This window comes from Lonchura striata, chromosome 2, assembly GCF_046129695.1.
Source record: "Lonchura striata isolate bLonStr1 chromosome 2, bLonStr1.mat, whole genome shotgun sequence".
NCBI classification, from domain to species: domain Eukaryota; kingdom Metazoa; phylum Chordata; class Aves; order Passeriformes; family Estrildidae; genus Lonchura; species Lonchura striata.
In genome coordinates, this window is record NC_134604.1 from 37,162,190 (window position 1) to 37,181,497 (window position 19,308).

Below are 19,308 nucleotides of genomic sequence, written 5' to 3' on the forward strand. Positions count from 1 at the left end.
GACAAAATGTTGTAGGAGTTTTTGCTAAAATTAGTACAATTGAATGAAAATAATCAGCTCAAAATGGCATATCCTGAAATGACCCATGGCTGAAAGAAAACCTAATGATATCTTTCAAGTCACCTAGTGTTTTATATGAAGTTCATAAATAATCATTACTGCCATATGGGCTTCAGATAAGTTGTAGTATATTAGCTCTCTCATTGCTTTTGTGACCCAAAGCAATATGATTAGCTCTTTTTCTGAAAAGGCACATTTAATTTTGTGTTGCAGTATTTTTTAAAGTGTTTACATGCCTATGGAGGTGGAGTAGCATGGAGATTTCAAATACAGCAGTTAGGCACTGAAGCTCTATCTGTTTCTTAGAAATCTCAACACTTAAAATTGTGCTTTTTTATCATTTTGAAAACTACAAGCATTGCAATTGCAGCTTCATTTCTTTCCAATCCAACTCACTATTTCACCAGGCCATGCTGCATCAGACCAGACCTTCATTCACATTGTTTCACTCAGCAGAAGTAATAAATTCACTTACTTGTGCAGGTCTTGTTGTATTTAGGGTTCTCTTGGGGAAACCCTTCCAACCGGCACTGGAACCTGTGCTGCCAAAATTCCTGAAACCATGGATTCCGATGATTGGTTTCTGGCCGGAGCTGTAGGTAGTAATCATCGAACCATTTCACATCTGGGGACTGCAGCTTGATCGTTATCCCACCAACAGCTTCGTTCTGGTACCCTTCTGTCACATCATACCTGTCTGCCCAGCCGTCACTACGGGGGTAAAGGAGAGGGACACAACATTGGCCATTCAAAGGAATGAGAAAAGAGCTCCCTTAACACTGAAAATCACAGCCTAAGAGAACACACAAGCCTAAGAGAACACACATTAGCAGTTGTGGCTCTGGCTGAAGTCTTGTAAAGCACCTGTAATTCTTCTAGAGGAAGAATTCAGTGTTTTACTTACATTTGCTTGACATCAGCCCCTTCTACTTAAATTATCTATTCCACATTCTCCATGTCAGGTAATTGAAACAATGTTAAAAATCACAGATCCTGAAATCTGCTGTGTATAAGTGCATCTCTGCATCAACCAACCTCATTGTGGGGAGAAAACCTTGGGTTCAGTGTTTCTCTGACACTGGGTTGATGCTACTCTTACTTGAGAGAAAGTGACTTTGAGGACAGGACTTCTCACTGTGCAAAGGGCAGCACTCTATTGCAGACTGTGTCCATACTTCTGGATGAAGCACGGCACAAAGAGCCAGAAGCAAGCCTTGAATGGGCTGGCACTGCTCAAGCAGAAACACCAGCACAGAGACAACATGGCATTGCATCTGAAGCAATTAATCCTCTGCAGACACGGTTAATGAAGCTGGGCAGAGCATTATGCAGATCCAGGTGTTGCTCCTATTTCTTGGTTGCTTGCGGCTGGAGCTTTATGGAGTTCTGTGATACTGTAGTGCACACAGAATTTTAATCCCCTTCTGTTAACCTTTCAGCTTGCAACATTCAAACCACAAGGAGACAGAAGCAACTGAAAACCCCACTCAAACAAAATGTCACAAACATTCAGGGTAATTTCCCCTCTCCTCATTTTCACAATGGATTTTCCTGGAAGTACTGGCATTTATGAAGTTTCACTCAACCCTAAAAGTGTACATATTTCATTAGAGCCTTTCAGATTTCTTCCCTTTTATCATGAATGTGATATTTCAATTTTTCAAAAGAGACTTGGAGAAGAATCTCAGATTAGCATTTCCCCCCGCTTCTAAAAAGTCACTGATGTTGTCTATAGAGAGTACCTTTAGATCCTAAAAGTTGAATAATTGATGGATAAAAAATTAGCTCAACTTGTCTTATTTTAAATCTTCATGATTTGTTTAAAGCTAGCCCTTCTGTAAGTTAGTCATACTTTAAGTGATGTACACTTTTTGTGTTTGAATTTGCTGTTCTCTTTTGATCATTCACTGCCTGTCTTAAACTTTTCTTCTGTGCTGAAGAGCAGGCAGGAATCCTGCTGCAGAAACCTGGTCCCCAGTGCATTCCTTATGCTGTGCATTCAGCTGTCCTCACACAGAGCAAAGGCCCTCAGTGAGGGGCTCCTGCACAAGGCACTCTTTCAGCAGAGCCTGGGCTCTTGACTACGCCTTCCTAGCACAGCTGCAACATCAGGAAATAGCAGCTTCACCAGGGGGAAAAAATATCCAGTGTCTGGAATCAGAATGGAAGAACCATTAAACGTGCTTCAGATTTCAAATGCACTGATTTACTCAGAACAGAAAAGTAAAATATGCGTTCATAAATGGAGAAAGATGAGCACTGCTGTTCAGCTTGAGTAAAACACTTGGAAAATTTACCTTCCAGTTTAGGGATTAACACAGGTGTTGATGTTACCAACTGCACTCAAGAGGCTCAAGTAAGTCAAACCACTTCCATCAGGAATGTTTACTGGGAAGAGTTAAAACCCATTATGGGTTATTTTGTGATAAAAGCCACAGAAGGTGTTTTAAATTTATTACTGATTTAACCTTTCCTCTAAAAGATTCATCTTGTTCTTTGGCAAGTTTTTCAAGCAATTTTATCCACCCTCATGAAACCTGACAAGTTTTTGAATGCAGGAAGTGATAGGTTTTGTAGTGTGGGATTTATTTTTTTAAACTGGGTAGAATATGAAAGAATTAAAACCATGCTGTCAGTATCCCAGCTTTATGAGCTGTCTCATAGAAAGCCTAGAAAAAAAGCCTGCTTTCTTGTAATTAATTTCTTTATAATTTTCAAAAGAGCAGTTTTGTAGATCTAAGCCAGCAAGGTGCTATAAATTTACAGAATTATTTTATGATTAGCTATCATTCTAAGAAGATTTTCAACAGAGATATCATTTTATACCTTTAAATTATTAAAAAAATATGTAAATGACAACTTTTTAATGACAATTACATAACCCTCCTTCTCATCTTTTCTGCAGGAGAGCTTCTTAATTCAGCAGAGCTGCTTCTCATTCAAATAAGTATTTTGGCTTAGCTTCTAAAAAAGGTGTTTAGGAATATTCTATAAAACCTACTCAAACTGTGTATTGTACAGATGACGATGTTGAGATCACAAAGCCTTAGATGGACAGTGTGGCAAAGAAAATGTTAAACTCCTATCCCAAAATTGGTGAAAGTGGATACAGGATGGAATGAATATTTTAAAAATCTAGTTGTCAGTTTCAGAGATGAAGGGTGAACCAAAAAGTGAGATGATCTAGAAAACAGACATGACTGAATGAGCTGAAGATTGATAGACTAAAGAACCAAATACAATACAAGGGAAGACATGTGCTATTTGTCCTCAAGTACATCAAAAGCATCAGCAAAAAGATCACAAATTGTTTATCATTTTGAGATAAGCACTCAGAACTTAAACTGAAAGAGAATGACTCAGACACCAGGAAATTTTCCTCACAGCAAAGTGTGGAGTTGCGTTGTTTGTATGTTTTATTATCCCTGTATTATGTATTGGTTTATTCCTTTGTACCCCCGTGTGCAACTTGGTTTATCCCCAGTTTTCCCGCCTTGTCCTCCCTTCCCGCCTTCCCAGTATCTATCCATCACCCTGAAAGAGGCATTTTACCCCCCCCGGTGCCTTGTCTATCACTCGGTGCCCCTTCCCATCCATCCAGAAGCTTCTACTCAGGGCACCGGGTGATTGGGCGAGGACCTGGGGCTCCCCCCATATCCTTCCCCCATTGGACCCCACCATATCCCCCCATCCCGGAGCCACCCCCTATCCCTATCCCCATTGGTCGTTGGATACCCCTCCCTTACAGTTTATAAGCCAGTGCAAGCACCTTGTGCTTGTTCCTGTTGGCTGGCATCGTTCTAGGATATTTGGCCCCGTTGGGCTACAAAAAACTCGGACTTAGCCCCCAGCAGGATCCGCTCTTCATTTACCACCGCGAGGCTTGCTAGCGCTGCCCGGAACCCACAAAGGCACTCTCCAAACCCCAGCTGGGAGCGGCGGAGGGTGCCTCCATCGCCCGCCCTCGCCCCACAAGAGCTAGCCGGGGCTGAGAGAAAAGGGATTTGGGGCGGGAGCACGGCAGCAAAGAAAATGAGGAACTAGAATAACTTAGTGAAGACTCTTAGGGGTGTCAGAGAGCAAGACAGACAAGCATCCATCTGTTATAAATGTCCCTGCCTTGGTGAAGGGATGGCAGTAGGATATCTGACTTCTTGACATCCACTATGCATTAATAGTTGTTGAGATTTGACATTTGTCTGGGAATGATTCTGTAAAACCCAGCAGGTTAGACAAAAATGCAAAGAAAGTTAAAACAATAATTCTCCTTCACAGCTCCCCCAAGTTCTTGTAATGTTTTGGCCTAGTTATTTATTCATTATTGCATTTTTTCTCTCACTGTAGTTGCTATGGGATGCAACAAGAAAGAGAAATTTATTTAGGCTAAATGATGTGTTAGGCTATACACAGCTAATTCCAATGATGCAATCACGGTAGGCAGAACTGTGCACTGGGTCAAAATTACTTTAAATGAAAATGCAACTGTTTTATCTCTCTTTTGTTGGGTGAAAGGAAGGTTTTTACATCTAATCCCCAAATAATTCTATCTCAGTATAATCAAGATAATCCTTTGAGGTTTTGAAACAGAAAAGAAATTCTACATTCCCTAATTTGGACATTATGGTTGACAGTCTGAAGTAAACACAGGTCTGGCAGTTTAAGGCCAATTGCTCAGTTTTGAATATTCATAACACCAATTCTGTAATATTGGCCCTATATGTAAGACTTGTGACTTCCATAGCCCAAATTATCTTTGTCATGAGAAATGAAACTCCAAAACTAATGAGTCAATGATAAGGTATCCTATTTGAACAACTACAAAATTATTTGCCCAACCTGACATACCTAAACACTAAATAGACACAGATTTAATTTTTGAATATTACAGATATTTTACATTGTTTAAGACACTTCTTAAATCTCAGTTATAGGGTTTATAATATTGATTTCAATGAATGTTTTCAGATTCTTGAGAAGCCTTTCAATGAAGTGGGGAAATTCTGCCACTTTTTAGGGACAGCTGGACTAAAAAAGGTTCAAACTAGAAAATCCTGTGCTGAGATAGAGATTATATAAATATTATAATGGACTCTTTTTCCATTCAGTACCACAATATCCTTCAAGGACAACTTCAGATTTAAGTACTCCTGAACAATGCCAACGCCTGTTGTGGTTTTGTTTCATTCCATGCAGTATCCTGATAGAATTGGAACTTTGCTGTTGTGAGAATCAAATTATAGAAAACAACACACAACCTGTGATTTGAAGACCATTAACTACAGTCTGCTTCAAAATTTAGCAAGAGTGTATGTTGGATAATACAAGAGGGGCAGAACAAACAGATACACTGTGCAAATTGACAGTCCCTGAAACTACTGCAACCTGTTTCAGTCTCTATTTTGTGAATATTTGACAATCAACTAATTTTAATTTTATTGTACTAATAAATTAAGGAACAATGAGTGGGAAATATTATTTTTTTTACTATCAGTGATATTTTCATTAGCTGCTCACTTTAAAAAAAAGGTTGTCCTTGATAAGCTATCAAGGTATCAGGTATACACTATCAAGATCTATCCTGTATTATTAAGAATATACTATCAAGACATAAAGATTTCTTGGGAACTAACTAACTAACTAACTAACTAATTAACTAACTAACTAACCAGGATGGTGGAGTTGTCTCCTCTAGGCTGCTGCCAGTCCTGGGTGGGAAATGTTAGCAGGGAGAGGTCTAATGCTAAACCGACTACAACCACAACCTGGTGGACATCCAGAACACCAGCTGGAGGCGATGTACCTGCAGAAGTTCCTCCCCATTTTACCTGGTGCCCTGTCTTTTTACATCAGTTCTTTAGAGCATAGAAAGCTGCAGAGATGTCTAGTGATTACATGATTCAGTCTACTGAAGAAAAGTTTTCAGTTCTTGGACAAATTATGATCAGTAAAATGTTGTGAGATAGTACCTGTGAGCATGCAAACATAGCTTCAGGATTCCTGTGAAAACCACCTGGAAAATTCAGCACACATTCTAAACCTCTATTTCCAAGATTAGACAAAATACTAAGAGACATATGTACAATAAAAATAGACTCCCTTTTGTGAACTGTTCCACTTATTTTCTATGTTGAAAATGCAGCAGGGTCTTGGAATCAGTTGAGCTGATTTATTTTTCTCTGAAGTCCCTTTCAAGCTATAGCTAACATTATTACAGTTAATGAGTGCATTCATTAGGCTGTAAACTGGTGTCTTTTTTGTTATGTAAAAATCTGTTTGTAGGCAGGTCACATAATAATGATGGAAACTGCTGTTCTGCCCACATCTGTAATCACTCTCTTGCCAAAAATCTGACTGATAGCACTTGAAAATATATTTCTACACCTGTGCAGGAATTTTTATCTAAGTTGTTTTAAGATTAATTTCACTGTATTTCCCTGCTCTTCCAAGGTTTTCTTCCATATATTTTAAAAACTCTAAAAGTATTAAAGAGTCCTCACGCTTTTCTCGAAGCACTACCAGTGTTGCAAAGGTAAATTTGTTTGGTTAATACTGAGAGGAGGGTGGCATTGCTTTTGCTGAGCAGCTGTAAACGGATGCATTTAGATGAGCTCATTTTATAATAACTGTGCATGCAATGAATTCTTGTTTTGCTGCCTGGCTTTTTTTAGATTGCAGATCCTCCTTTTTTTTCCTCCCTTTTCATGCATATTATAAAGATAAATAAATTTAAGGGTAATTCAAATTACAAAAATTACTTGGTTATTTTTAGGCAGTATGGCCCACAGTTTTCTACAATATGATAACTAGAAGTATCTATGCAGTGAATTTGGCCAATACCTTACACAGGGAATTACTGGTACTAATTACTTCCCCAGACTGAGAAAGGTTGTGATGGCAACTTGAGGGATGGTAGCCTATAGCAACATCTAATTTGCATGAAAACAGAGAGTTTTGCAGCTGTGTTCATCTGTAGTTCAGAGCTGAAAAGTAATTCAGCCTGACTGTATTTGGGTGTACAAAAAACCCCACACTTTCCAATATGTGATTCCTATTTCTTTAAACTTGCCAGGTGTCAAAGCTGATAATTTTAACTGAAGATATATCTACACATATAAGTCACATGAGGTGCCCCATTGATTGAGAAGAAATTTGCATGAAAACTTCTGAAAACACCAAGAAAACTCAAATTGTGCAATATACTCTCTTGATTCTCAAATAATTCTTTCATGAGAAGAAAAATATTTGACATATCTCCAAGAAGAAAGGCATTTTGGATGGCTAGACAACTTGGTATTCTTAGGATTAAATGTAAAGTTGTGCTATGTTTGGCTATGCTCACTGTAGATCAATTATTTTTAAAGGTTTTGATGTTTGACTAGACTAAATAAGCTCAGCTTTATCCAACTTTCCTCTGACGAGCTGATTTCTAAATTTGCTGTCATTCAAGGTGTCTTTCTCCCTGAAGTGCCCAGCTGGTCCTTGTCTCTACAGATTCAGTGCTACCTTGGGACGCTCTGATAATGCTGACAGTGTCAGAGATGTGACTTGGGTGCTGCTGTCAGTGAGAATCAAAACCAGAGCTCTGTGGGCTAAAGATGAGAGGGCAGGGATGGAATGTCTTCTTGTGACCTGTATAGACATAGAGATGTCCTATCCCAAGATAATGCTTGTTCACATTTCAAGCAGGCGGTTCCCACACTCTGTCCAGGCTCCTGGCTATAGTTACCAGGGGAAACTGTCAAGCCTTGAATAAGGAGCAGGGAGGGAGGAGAAAGCAAGCGTCTCATGAGAACATGTTGTAAGGAAATGAGTGGGAAGGACTTCAGATTTTGCATTGGATAAGGATGGTCAAAAGAGAGTATAACCAAGTGAAGTGATGTGCCCTGTAGGAAAACCTAAAATTTCTTTGGGAGCTGGCCATCAGACATCAGGACTGCTTCCGTCATTGTTTTTTTACAAGGTAAAAAGATTAGTTCATACCCTTGAAGTGTATATTCCAAATATGGCAGCAGCTTTTATTTTCAGTGATGTTAATGCTGTTGAATCATATCAAATTCACTCTAAGCTCCACAAACCATAAACTTTGCCTAGTGAAAGCCTAAAAGCACCACTTTCATAATGTCAGCCACAGCAGAAAAAAATGGAAATGAAAAAGAATGTTTCATGTCTAAAGCACCTCAATTTCATATGTATTTTTACTGTGAAAATACTGATTTTTATTTCCTCCAGAACCCCAAACTTCAGAATAGCTTCAGGGCACCAGAAAGTAGTGTCCATTGCTATATTCTGTAATCTAAATGGAATATATAAACAAATACAAAAAAAAAGTCATGAACAGAAATCAGCGCTTGGCAGAAATGATAAGCGAATTCCTACTGTCTTGAAAGGCTGTCACAGAGCTATTTTCTACATATCCCATGTGCCTGGAATGAAAACATCTCTGGGATGACCCTAAATGCAGAAAGATCCTCAGTTTGTGCTGCTGCAGAACAGACATATAAACTAGTGCTGCATTTCTGCTTATGATTGCTCCCATTGATTCAGAGGATTTTTCATTACATCAAGTCCACCAGGAGAAAAAAATCCTAAATCCTAAAAAATCCTGAATCAGACTTATGATAATAATTTTCTGAGGCTGCCAGTGATGGAATGATTCCCTATTAGACATCCAGCCATTATTTTTAGGGACATACAACAACAATCTTTAGGATAAATTAAATCATAGGCATATGAATGAAGAGATAACTGTGATAGTCTTACTACTTTAAGAATATTTCAGAAATGGGAAAAAATGGTTTAAGTGAAGCCATTTACTTATTTGACAGAAAACGTAACACATATAATCATATGATTTATATATGCATACATATATTTTTTCCTATGAGTATATATTTACAGGATTTTCAGCCTGCAAATATGCATGCAGTAATCAGTATGCAATAATCAGCATGCAATAATCTCTCATGTCTGTATGTATGCCAGCTATTAAGTGCTTTTAACATGTATTAATTTAACATTTACTAAACTATGCTATGAAATATAATTCTAAACAACACTTGAGATGTTACCTCTTATTGTTGTTGCAGAATAACAATTTTAGTAATAAATAATATACTTAATGTATAAACAAGGAACAGTACGACTAAATCAGTATAAACAAATATATTTAGGTACTTAATAGAGAAGTAAACATTAAACAAAAATGAGTTTAAAAGTTGGTCAACCCAAAATAAAATTTAAAGAAGCATAAATACATTTCATATTTCAGTAGCTACTCTTAATAGCAATGCATATATTAGCACTAAACCTCATTATTTTGGAGAGAATTTGTTTATGACTAATAAGAAACTCTAGGATGAACCTTAAAACAGGGAACAGAAAGATAAAGATGGTTTAAAACCATGCCTACCTAGAAAGGTTGCATTGGTCTAATAGTACAGAGGTAAGCAAAATATTACTTTCTAAAAAGTCTTAAATATCTTTGTGTATGCTCTGGTAGATCTAGAGGGGCTAATATAGAATTTCTAGCTGAACAATGCATAGCAAATTCTGCATGTGCAAAGGTTTTAAAATGACAGATGTTATGTGGGATTTTTTCAGAGAAAAAATAAGTAATTTCAAGCCCATAAATGCAACAATTAATCAAAAATACAAATAAATTAATATTCACAGTCCCTTAGGGTGATAGTAATTTCAATATTTTTTTAACATCATTTTCAGCAAATGGAGGCAAATATAGCAAAGGGAACCAAGCTAGACCTAGAATAATGACACAAAAATTGTAAATATACTGAAATTTTCCTCCTGCTGAAATCAGCAGAAGTTTTGCCACTGACATCAGTCAGGACTGCCTCTTGCTCAGATCAAGACATATCCCTCTAATTAATTCAGAGCCTGCCCTCAGACAATATAATGCATGATGACTAGCTCATCCCATCCACTCATATTGGTATTATCCATGGATATAAAAAGAATTGAATTATAAAGCAGTTTTATAAGCCCTTCATTTTCTAAAGCTCAATTCAGAATAATTCAGGCGTCACAGGTTATAAACATGACGTTCTTTTAGTCAACTGCTTGAGGAGGACTCATGACTGTCAGAAAAAGAACATCACTAGACAGTCATTGGCTTCAGAGGAAGAAAATGTGTCAAAGATTTTGCAGTCTGACTGCTTCTTGCGCTACAGCATTCAAAGCCACCTTCTTCTTGGAAAGAAGGGGTCATATTGAATGTGCTGACACCTCAGAGCTATGATGCAATATGTACACCACAAGGTTTGAGAAGTCTGTCAAAGGGATTTGTCACTGCAGCAAATCACAGATCTTTTACAAGAATCAGAGCACAGGAATATATTTATATCTTGGTGGCACAAACTAATCTTAAATCAGAGTTACTTCCATTGTCTTATTTCTTTAAGTAGTTGAGTCTCTTTGAAAAACCTGGTCTAGTGGAAGATGTCCCTTCAGACTCAAGCCATTATATGATTTTATGATTTCTTTTGCTGAAGCAGTTTGTATTTCTCATTTCTAGAGGTTTAGAACCATCATTTTCAAAACTAAATGCATATCTATGCGCTCAACTAATTTTATATCAATTACTTGAGTTGACCAGAGCTTGGAGTTAGACATTTAAAATAAGTGACTGTAACTCCCACAATGAGGGATTAATTTCTGTGTTGCCATCCACACAGACAAAATAGAACTTGCTTTACTATGCTCAAACCAAAGCTCATGAAACCCAGCAATCTCCCCATAATGAGTTCAGTAAAAAATGTTTATATGTAGTCAAGGCCCAGGAGAAGAATTTGAATAAGTTTAGTTAACACCAGCTCATATTTACCATTAATACCATTTTAATGGGTGAGGATTTAAGTTAGCAACATTAAGTAATAACAGGCTGATTTGAAGTAGTCTTTAGGATCATTTCAATTTGTGTGAAGGTAAGACTATAAATCATAACACCTGTTTACATTACCACTTTCCAAACAAGTACAGGAAACCTTAAAAATTCACAGCCAGTGGCTTCTTTACCACATCTTAGTGTTTTAACATGTCATTAAAAAAGTAATTTCTCTCCACATATATATTGCTGAGATTTCTTTACACTGTGCTAACCCATGTGGAGAAGGAACCTTTTTAAAATAAGGTGAGAGAACTCACAGATAGGAAGCCCATTAGATCAGGACCATTAAATTTTGCCTAATTTCTCTGTTCAAGTGGGCCTGATTTTCATTGAACAGCACATTTATGGCTCCTTTGTTGAATTGAGTTGACAGAGATTTGCCTTAACAAAAATAGAACGGGACCCATGGGTGATCTGTACCCTGTGAAATTGCCTTCTACATTGGAAATTTACTTAAAAATACAAGTAGTCAAAGTGTAAAGTTCAAAACAAATGCCATCCAGGATATATTGAGAGAAAAAGCACAAAACTGTGATGAGACGATCATGCTTCTAATAAAAATGTGTTATTTAATACACTGTCTGTATTTAACTGTAAGTCTGGCAAGAAAGGATTAGTATATACTTTTAATATATTTTTGTTGAAATTACTGAAAACAATGCTTATACTCATGCAAAGCCCTTAAGACATAATCAAGCTTTAGGTTTCAGAAATGTGGCTATGGTTACCACCAGTGAATCCTGCAAGTGAAGTTTGTCAGCCTCTCCATGTCTTGTCTCTGAGAACAGTTTATCACTAGAACTGCTCACTCATCTGCAAATATTTAGATCTGGTTTGGAGGCTTTTGGCTTTATATATATTAAAACAAACCTTTGAAAATGAAGGACTGTTAATGGCCTACAGGAAAAAAATTAGTATGTTGGGGTTATCTATAAAGCTTAAATACCTCTTCTGTAGTACAATAACACAATAGGTTGTTGTGACAAGTTATTTCAAAAATTGCATTGCAAAATACATTCCAGAATTAACTTATACACAGATCACTTGAGTGACATAAATTCAGGAAATAGTGATGCAAAATCTATACCTGATTCTTTTTTGTAAAAGAAATTGTAACTTTGTTTGTTTCATGCTTTGTTCATGCTTGTCTGTCTTGCAATTCTATGTAACAGATTTAAAAAATCTGAAAATTTGAAAAAATTACTTTTTTGAAAATTGACATTTGAGATGTACCTTGTTAACATTTCAAAGTGACATGAAAGACATAGGGCAAGGTGTAATGATTCCATCAGCAATTTTTTATTGCTCTCCTTAGTGTATCTATGTCCTAAACTGGTGATAACTTATGATAATACAGACTAATCTATCATCATTTATCAGTTCATACATAGCAAGAGCTTTTTTTGTGATGGCACTGTAAGTGAAAACCTTCAACTAAAATAGCAAAGTATGTATCCAAATAAAATGGTTCACATATGATAACACATTTTCTATCTATTCCTCTGTAAATGGTACATTAATTGTAGAGCTATGTCCCTAGTTTAAAATCTTATTTACGCATTTACATTTAAAACACTTTCATTCAGGGTTCTTACTCAAGGGCAGAGACTCCTTCAAGGGCAAGTCTCTTGACAATTGCAACAGTTTATCACTAGCTTCATGGGCAACACAAACACTATTTATTGCTGAGAATAGCTGAATGAATTTTCTTGTTAGACTGTACTTGAGCCAAATCCTAGCATGAATATTCCACTGGAAAATTGATTCCAAATTTTATATACTGAGAAAACATTTTCCAGAAGTTTTATTGGCATTGGTCAGCATGAACAGAGAACAACATAGCCTCTACATCACAGCTTTGTTTAACATATCTTTAACTTTTTGGTTCCGTAATTCAGTTCAGTGCTTACAATACTCTAAATATTACATAAAATTTTATGGGAACATCTTCATAACATTACAAATACGGAAGAAACAAATCTCTTTATCAAACAAACAAATAAGTAATCTTTCAAAGCTAGAAAAAATGTAAAATGCTGAATCCATATTCATGTTGCCAGGCAACAGTTTACAACTAAGAAAATATAAAAATATAGAAGGAAATATTAGAGTCAAGATGGGATCTATGCAAAAGCAGATCACTAAGCCATGTTAAACATTTGAATGTACTTTCTTGAATCAAAGTGTCAGAAGATAAGCTTCTGTTTCCCTGGCTAAAAAGAAATATTGATTGAGGGCATAAACCTGCTCTCTCAACTAGAAGCATGATAGAAAGTAAAGTGAGAAGTGACTCTGAAAAGAATTAATATTAGTAGGTTTATAGACCCTAACTGAGCTTGAATTACAAAATCATAAAACTACCAGGAGAGATTTTGGGTGTAACAACAAATCTCAATAGCAGCTTTTCTCAACAGAGTGATGTAATTTAAATTTTGTGCTAACAGACTGGTAGAAGCTCTGTTTTAAATAGAATTATGCCAAGGAGAAAAAAAGAGAATCTTTTAAAAGAGTTTATTTTGCTTGTTTTGCTTATAAATCTTTTGAGCCATAAACTATTGCTAAATCACTTAAAGACTTCAGAAGAACCTAACAATAGTAAATCAATGGACATACCTGACCATTTCAAAGAAAGATTACAAGAGCTTTTCAAAAATACACTGTATAGTCCAATATTGGCAATCTGAGAGGCTTTAAATGGAGAAAAGGAAAGGAAGCAATATGAAGAAAAAAATAGAAAAAAATCCTCTATGTTCTCCACATTGAGGGACATTTAAAAGTTTAGTAGAAAGAACCTGCATGCCAATTTTAATTAATTTTCATTACAAAATCAATTGAAATACCTTTTCTAGTCTATTTAATAACAATCAATTTGAAATGAAGCTGTTGGGATTTTTTTTTTATCAGATAGACCTTTCAGCAAAACTGGCTGACAGTATGAAACCTAGATACTTAAGATAGTATTATTTGACTGTAACTCTATGTTAATTAAACAAAAATTACATGTTTACACTGAGTATTTTAATTTATAATTTTTAAATCTTTGTTGCTTAAAACAAAATATGCATGGTTTCAGTACTTTTACTTACTTCCTTTTTTAAAAATACTGCATTAAAGACTGTCCTGCTTATGCTTGATAAATTAATAAATATATCTTAAAAATATATTTACTTATTTTTATTTGTCAGTATCAGCCAGAACTCTGAGTATCTCAACAAACAATGCCAAGGTTTTATTGGATGATGATTCTTAGTTCCTGTTGTATTCAACATCCTGGCATGAATATTTGTTTATGCTACTAAATAAAATGAAACAAATATTCATCATCAGACCTCTTTTTGTCATTTGTTTTCCTGTAGGTATCAAGCTGATATAATTATTTTATAAAATCCTCTCTGAATCAATTTCTTAATTGAAAGTGTGAATGAACATGACTAAACAATGTGGTGGTTAGACCATTAAGCTTGGAAAGAGAATCCTTAGGCTGGAAAAAAACCTCTAAGGTTATTGAGTCCAACCATTAACCCAGCACTGCCAAGTCCATCACTAAAATATATCCCCATGTGCCATGAAAACATTTTGATGATTTCTATGTAGTAGAACAGAAATACTGATGGAGGGGGGAGCTGAACATTCTTCCTGGGAAGGTGATCACCATGGAGGTTTCTGCAACCACAGTATCATGACTGCTGGCTTGTCACAGGTGAAATAACTGCAACATTCCACCATAAATTATCGTTTAGCATGTTTCTCCAGAGATATAAGTAAGTATAAGTACATATATGCCTAGTTCCTCTGCAATATCTTCTATATCCTGGGAAACTTATGAATAGCCTACATAAAGCAAATAAAACAGACACGTGGTGCTCTCAAAGACATGAACACACACTGTGAAAACTAGCTATTGGAGAGAGCAAAGCAGTCATTCCTTCTGAGTATGCTATGCAAGGAAACACTGCTGACACTGAGGTGCTCCTGTGGTCTGTGAGTGGGCAGTGACACAAAGCTTACAACAGCGTTTGCTGACAGCCAAGAATACAGCCAGAAAAACAGCTTCTCCAGCTCAGTGGGACAAAAATTTATTGTGTTTGTTGTGTTGCCATAGTTTTGGTTTCCTTGAGGCTGTTGTAGGGACAGGAAAGGCAAGAAGGAAATACTATTGGGTAAATATACAGCAGAAAAGTTCATATTGGAAAAATACTGTGTTTGAAATGATGGCAGTATGCCATAGGGTAGAACAGCAGTTCATGTGCTGCAGATGGCTGGTAGAGCCCTTGGTGTGTGACTGCATGGTATCCAGCCTTGAGGGGTGACTATTGGAAACACATCTACTTCATACTCTGAGACAGAAATGTCAGAGGTGGGCGAAAGTGAACTGCAATTTAGTCCAGGCACATGAAGTAAAATTAGGTTACATAACAAAGCTGTAGAGAAAGGCAAATCATGTGCCTCTCAACATGGCAGGGGGTTGGAGCTATATGATCTTTAAAGTCCCTTCCAACTCCAATCATTCAACAATTCTATGATTCTATGAACCTTGGTGTAAGAAAACAGCAATAATTTTGGGCCTGAGTATGCCCGCAAAACACCATTTTCCTTAAATAAATAGGTCACATGTGGCACTACTTTTTTTTTTCTAATTTCCTTAACCTAATGGAATTGTAATAAGTAATATGGCATAGGGAGATGTAAAATAAAGGTGTAATTAATACAGTGACAAACAAAAATCAAGTCATTGCCGATGTAGAATTTTTCAGGAAAGAACCTAGTGATATACAGAAACTAGTTTTAATTTCTTCCTATTGTTTACAGAAGAAATACCTAAATGCAAAATTCTGTTAATGATAGTGTTCTATCACAAATGAGGCCTGAAGAGGCATCGAGCAGATGGCTCCACCTAATGTTCAGGCCAGTGATGTCATGAAGAAACCACTATTCTCTGACAGGTTACACAATTATTTGGGGTTTTTTTCTCTTTCTGTCAGTAGATCAAGAATTCCACTAATTCCATTAGTCTGCAAAAGTGTAGGTGTTACAATTGAGTGTCTATCCATAGAGTATTAGTGTGACAAGAGGAATGAACTATCCTTTTGATGAAATAAAATAACTTGTGCTGATAATTTCATAGTTCCCAAAAGTTTGGAAACTAGTAAATAGTCTTATGCTTGGTTCCAAACCAAGATTATGTCATCATTGTGACATAATCACTGTGACATTTGAGGGTTTTATTTTGAATTTATATTCTTAAATTCTATGTTGTGCTGTGGACTATCCAATCCTATACAGGCTGGAAGAATTACACTCAAATTAGTTTTGGTGGAATAATACACTTGATTTCTTAATTGAGAAAGTTAAACAGTGATAGCAGTGATCAGAGTACATTTGGAATTTGGGGATTTATTTCTGAACTCTATGTGGGTTAAGAACCCAAGACTCATGCTTGTCTGCTTTTGTCACACACCTATTTATATCCATCTATATTTTTATAATTGTTTTAACCACTTGAATTGCTCATAAAGAAAAAAGATGAAAAAGAGCTGTGGGAACATTAAGAGATGAAACTTCCTTAACCAACACTTTCAGGGAAAAAAAAAAAAGAGAAATCAGAAGTACTTTTCTTGTAGGAACTTGTTTCAAAATAGACTCAGCAGCCAGGGTCTGATACAGGAAAAGAATTCTTATATTTTGATCTTTTATAGCCCAGACTGCATTCTAAGGGTCTGCCAAAAGGACTATAAAGGAAATTTAAATATTTTGTGAGGATTTTTCATCCTAGAGAGGCTTTTAAAAGAAAAGCATGACCTCATCTGGGATACCTATATTAGTCACAGAAAGTTTAGAATGATAAAAGAGTTTTTGAAACTGCATGGTGCTCTTAAATCAAAGTGCTTATATGATGAGAACGGATTAGGCAATAAGAATTGAAGGAAAAAACTTATGAGGCAAATAAACATAGTTTCTAAAAAGAAATATGTAAATTTAATTTACGGGGGAAAAATCCCAGCCTAATCCCTTGAAATTATTAAGGAAAATAAAACAATTTCAGATTTCCAAACTCATGCAATTAAAACTCACAGAGGTTTTTTATTGGTTTTCAGTGATAAAAATGAAGATAATGCTAATAATAACTGTTATAAAAAAGAGGAATGGGAAGAAAGACATGAAAATACCTCAATAGAAGTTATTTTCTTAATCTGAGGCACAGATTCCCAAACCATGAAGTGTGAGCCAAGTATATGGACACATGAGAAACTAATAAATTATTCTGATGCACACTCTCTCAGTGGGATCTGCTCCGGCTGGTGTGAAATTTGGCTTATAAAAACTGGGAATAATTGATCCAGACCATTGCCTGCACAACATCCCCATGTTACTCAGAATGCTATACTTAGTTTGGCTGTAGCATCTGTATTCTCTGGCTAAAATAATTAGAAGTCAAGCTACCAAGAGGCTTGTAACAGTAAAAGAAAATACAAGGCTTTGGTTACAACTCGTGAGACAGAGAAGTGACTGAGGGCATGGGGAACTTAATAGAGGTGTTGGTTTTTTTTCTCTGTTGTTCATGGCTTTCTTGGTGTTTTCCAGCAGGTTTCTGTCAAATGTCTTGGGACATTTTCATAGGACTGTGTTTGGCAGAAAATATTGGAATCATTCCCTGAAAAAAATTAACCTTGCATGTTTTTTACTCATCCAACCAAACAAATAAAACCAACAACATTTTATGCTCCTATGTATCTGCTCAGCTCAAAGTGCAACACTTCCAATAGAAGGACAGCAGAGAATTCTGGTTTTATTTTACTTTAGTGTTTGTAGATCTTGAAATTATTTCTGCATTGAAGGAGGTCTTGACTGTAAAACACATATGCAAAAGTGAATTTAATAATAGAACAAAAGTGCACTCACATTGCCAAACCAAAAAAAAAAAAATGTAACTCAGGAAATATTTAACCTGGCATTTCATGGCATATGAAGCATAAATTAAAAAAGGAAGAAAGCCTTAACTAAAGACTGAAACCACAAAAAAAAAGAAAAAAAATAAAGGTTATTTACAGTGAAAGTATAAGAAAAGTACTACTGGTAGTTAGTTCTATGTGGGAGGGATAAATTTTCCTTTACTTTATTTTATAGGATGATTGTAACTGCCAAAGGACAACAGTAAAACATTCCAGAAAAGAGGTAGTGGTGCCAACTCCAAATCTAAAAGTAAACATTGCAGAAGTGTTTTATATGAGCAAATATGGGGTGTTGAAATACAGGGGAGTAAAGAAATAGAGGTTTGGTTTGCTACCCATGGTCATTGAGCAGCCTTCACATGATTTTCTTTAGTTTCATCTTCCTTTAACATGCCTTTTAATAACATTTATTGCTTTTGCAATAGCCATCTATCATTCCATGGCGAACCATAGTGCCAGAATGCCATCTCTTTGTTATGGTGCTGTCTCTTTGATCTGGTGTCCTTTTCCAGCAGAATATGCTGGGCTTTGTCTGGTGCACTTTGTTTCAACTGCTCCTTGAGGTGTTCTTGACCCAGCAGCATGTTAAGAAGCCAGAGTTATTAAAACAAAGCTCTCATTGATGCTAGGCATTCATCAGATTTGAGAATTCCTTGGACCTGAGAATTTGCAGTAGAGCATCTGTTCTTTCTGGTTTTTTATTCTCAAATATTCATTTTTGAAAACAAAGATTTCTACTTTGTGCATGTATGCTGTGTGCTATGTATGATGCTGATTCATTAGAATCAGCTATAAAAGTGCCATGGATTTGATTTAGATGTCTTCTGTAATGCAATTGTAATTCCAATTGTCATCTGCTCTAAATTGAAGTATAATTAGAATTGCCTGCTGTATTATAACTTAATTCAGAGTATGTGAAATAAACTTTTTCTAGTAATTTATAAAGAATAAGATGTTAATTTTATCCTATTCTCTGAATTTTGCTCTAACTGCTTAGAGTGATGATCAGTGCAAACTCAGGTGAAACTAAATGTCTCTTCTTCATTGAAACTTGCATGAAAAAATTAACAGAAGTATATTTACTTTTTCCTTTTAATAAAGAAAAAAAGGAATAAGGTTGAAGTATATAATCTAGGTTGAAGTATATAAACCTCACTTCTACTGAAATAGATGTAAGGCAGTAAATCTCTGTCTCATTTTACTAAAAGGTTTGAGAATCTGTGAACTTTGTGACAGACATAATTTTCTCTCCCATCTCTTAAAAGACAGACAGTCCTAATGGTTTCTGTTTTGTGGTAGGGTATATTGAAGTGTTAGCTCATGACTGTGTCCTCTAAGGCATGAAATAATTAATAGCTGCCTACAGTACTGAACAGTGGGACTCCAAACTTCTAT

The 19,308-nt window shown here is 36.0% G+C and overlaps 1 protein-coding gene across 8 annotated transcripts in view; it reads right to left on the reverse strand.

The window, feature by feature from the left end:
* The window catches only part of GRM5 (glutamate metabotropic receptor 5), a 245,843-nt gene that overhangs the window by 61,177 nt on the left and 165,358 nt on the right, over nt 1-19,308 (reverse strand). For all 8 annotated transcript variants that reach the window (XM_021545022.2, XM_021545018.2, XM_021545024.3 and 5 more), the window contains one exon: nt 536-771. In XM_021545022.2, coding sequence (XP_021400697.2) covers nt 536-771 — 236 coding nt within the window. The remainder of the gene's footprint in view (nt 1-535; nt 772-19,308) is intronic.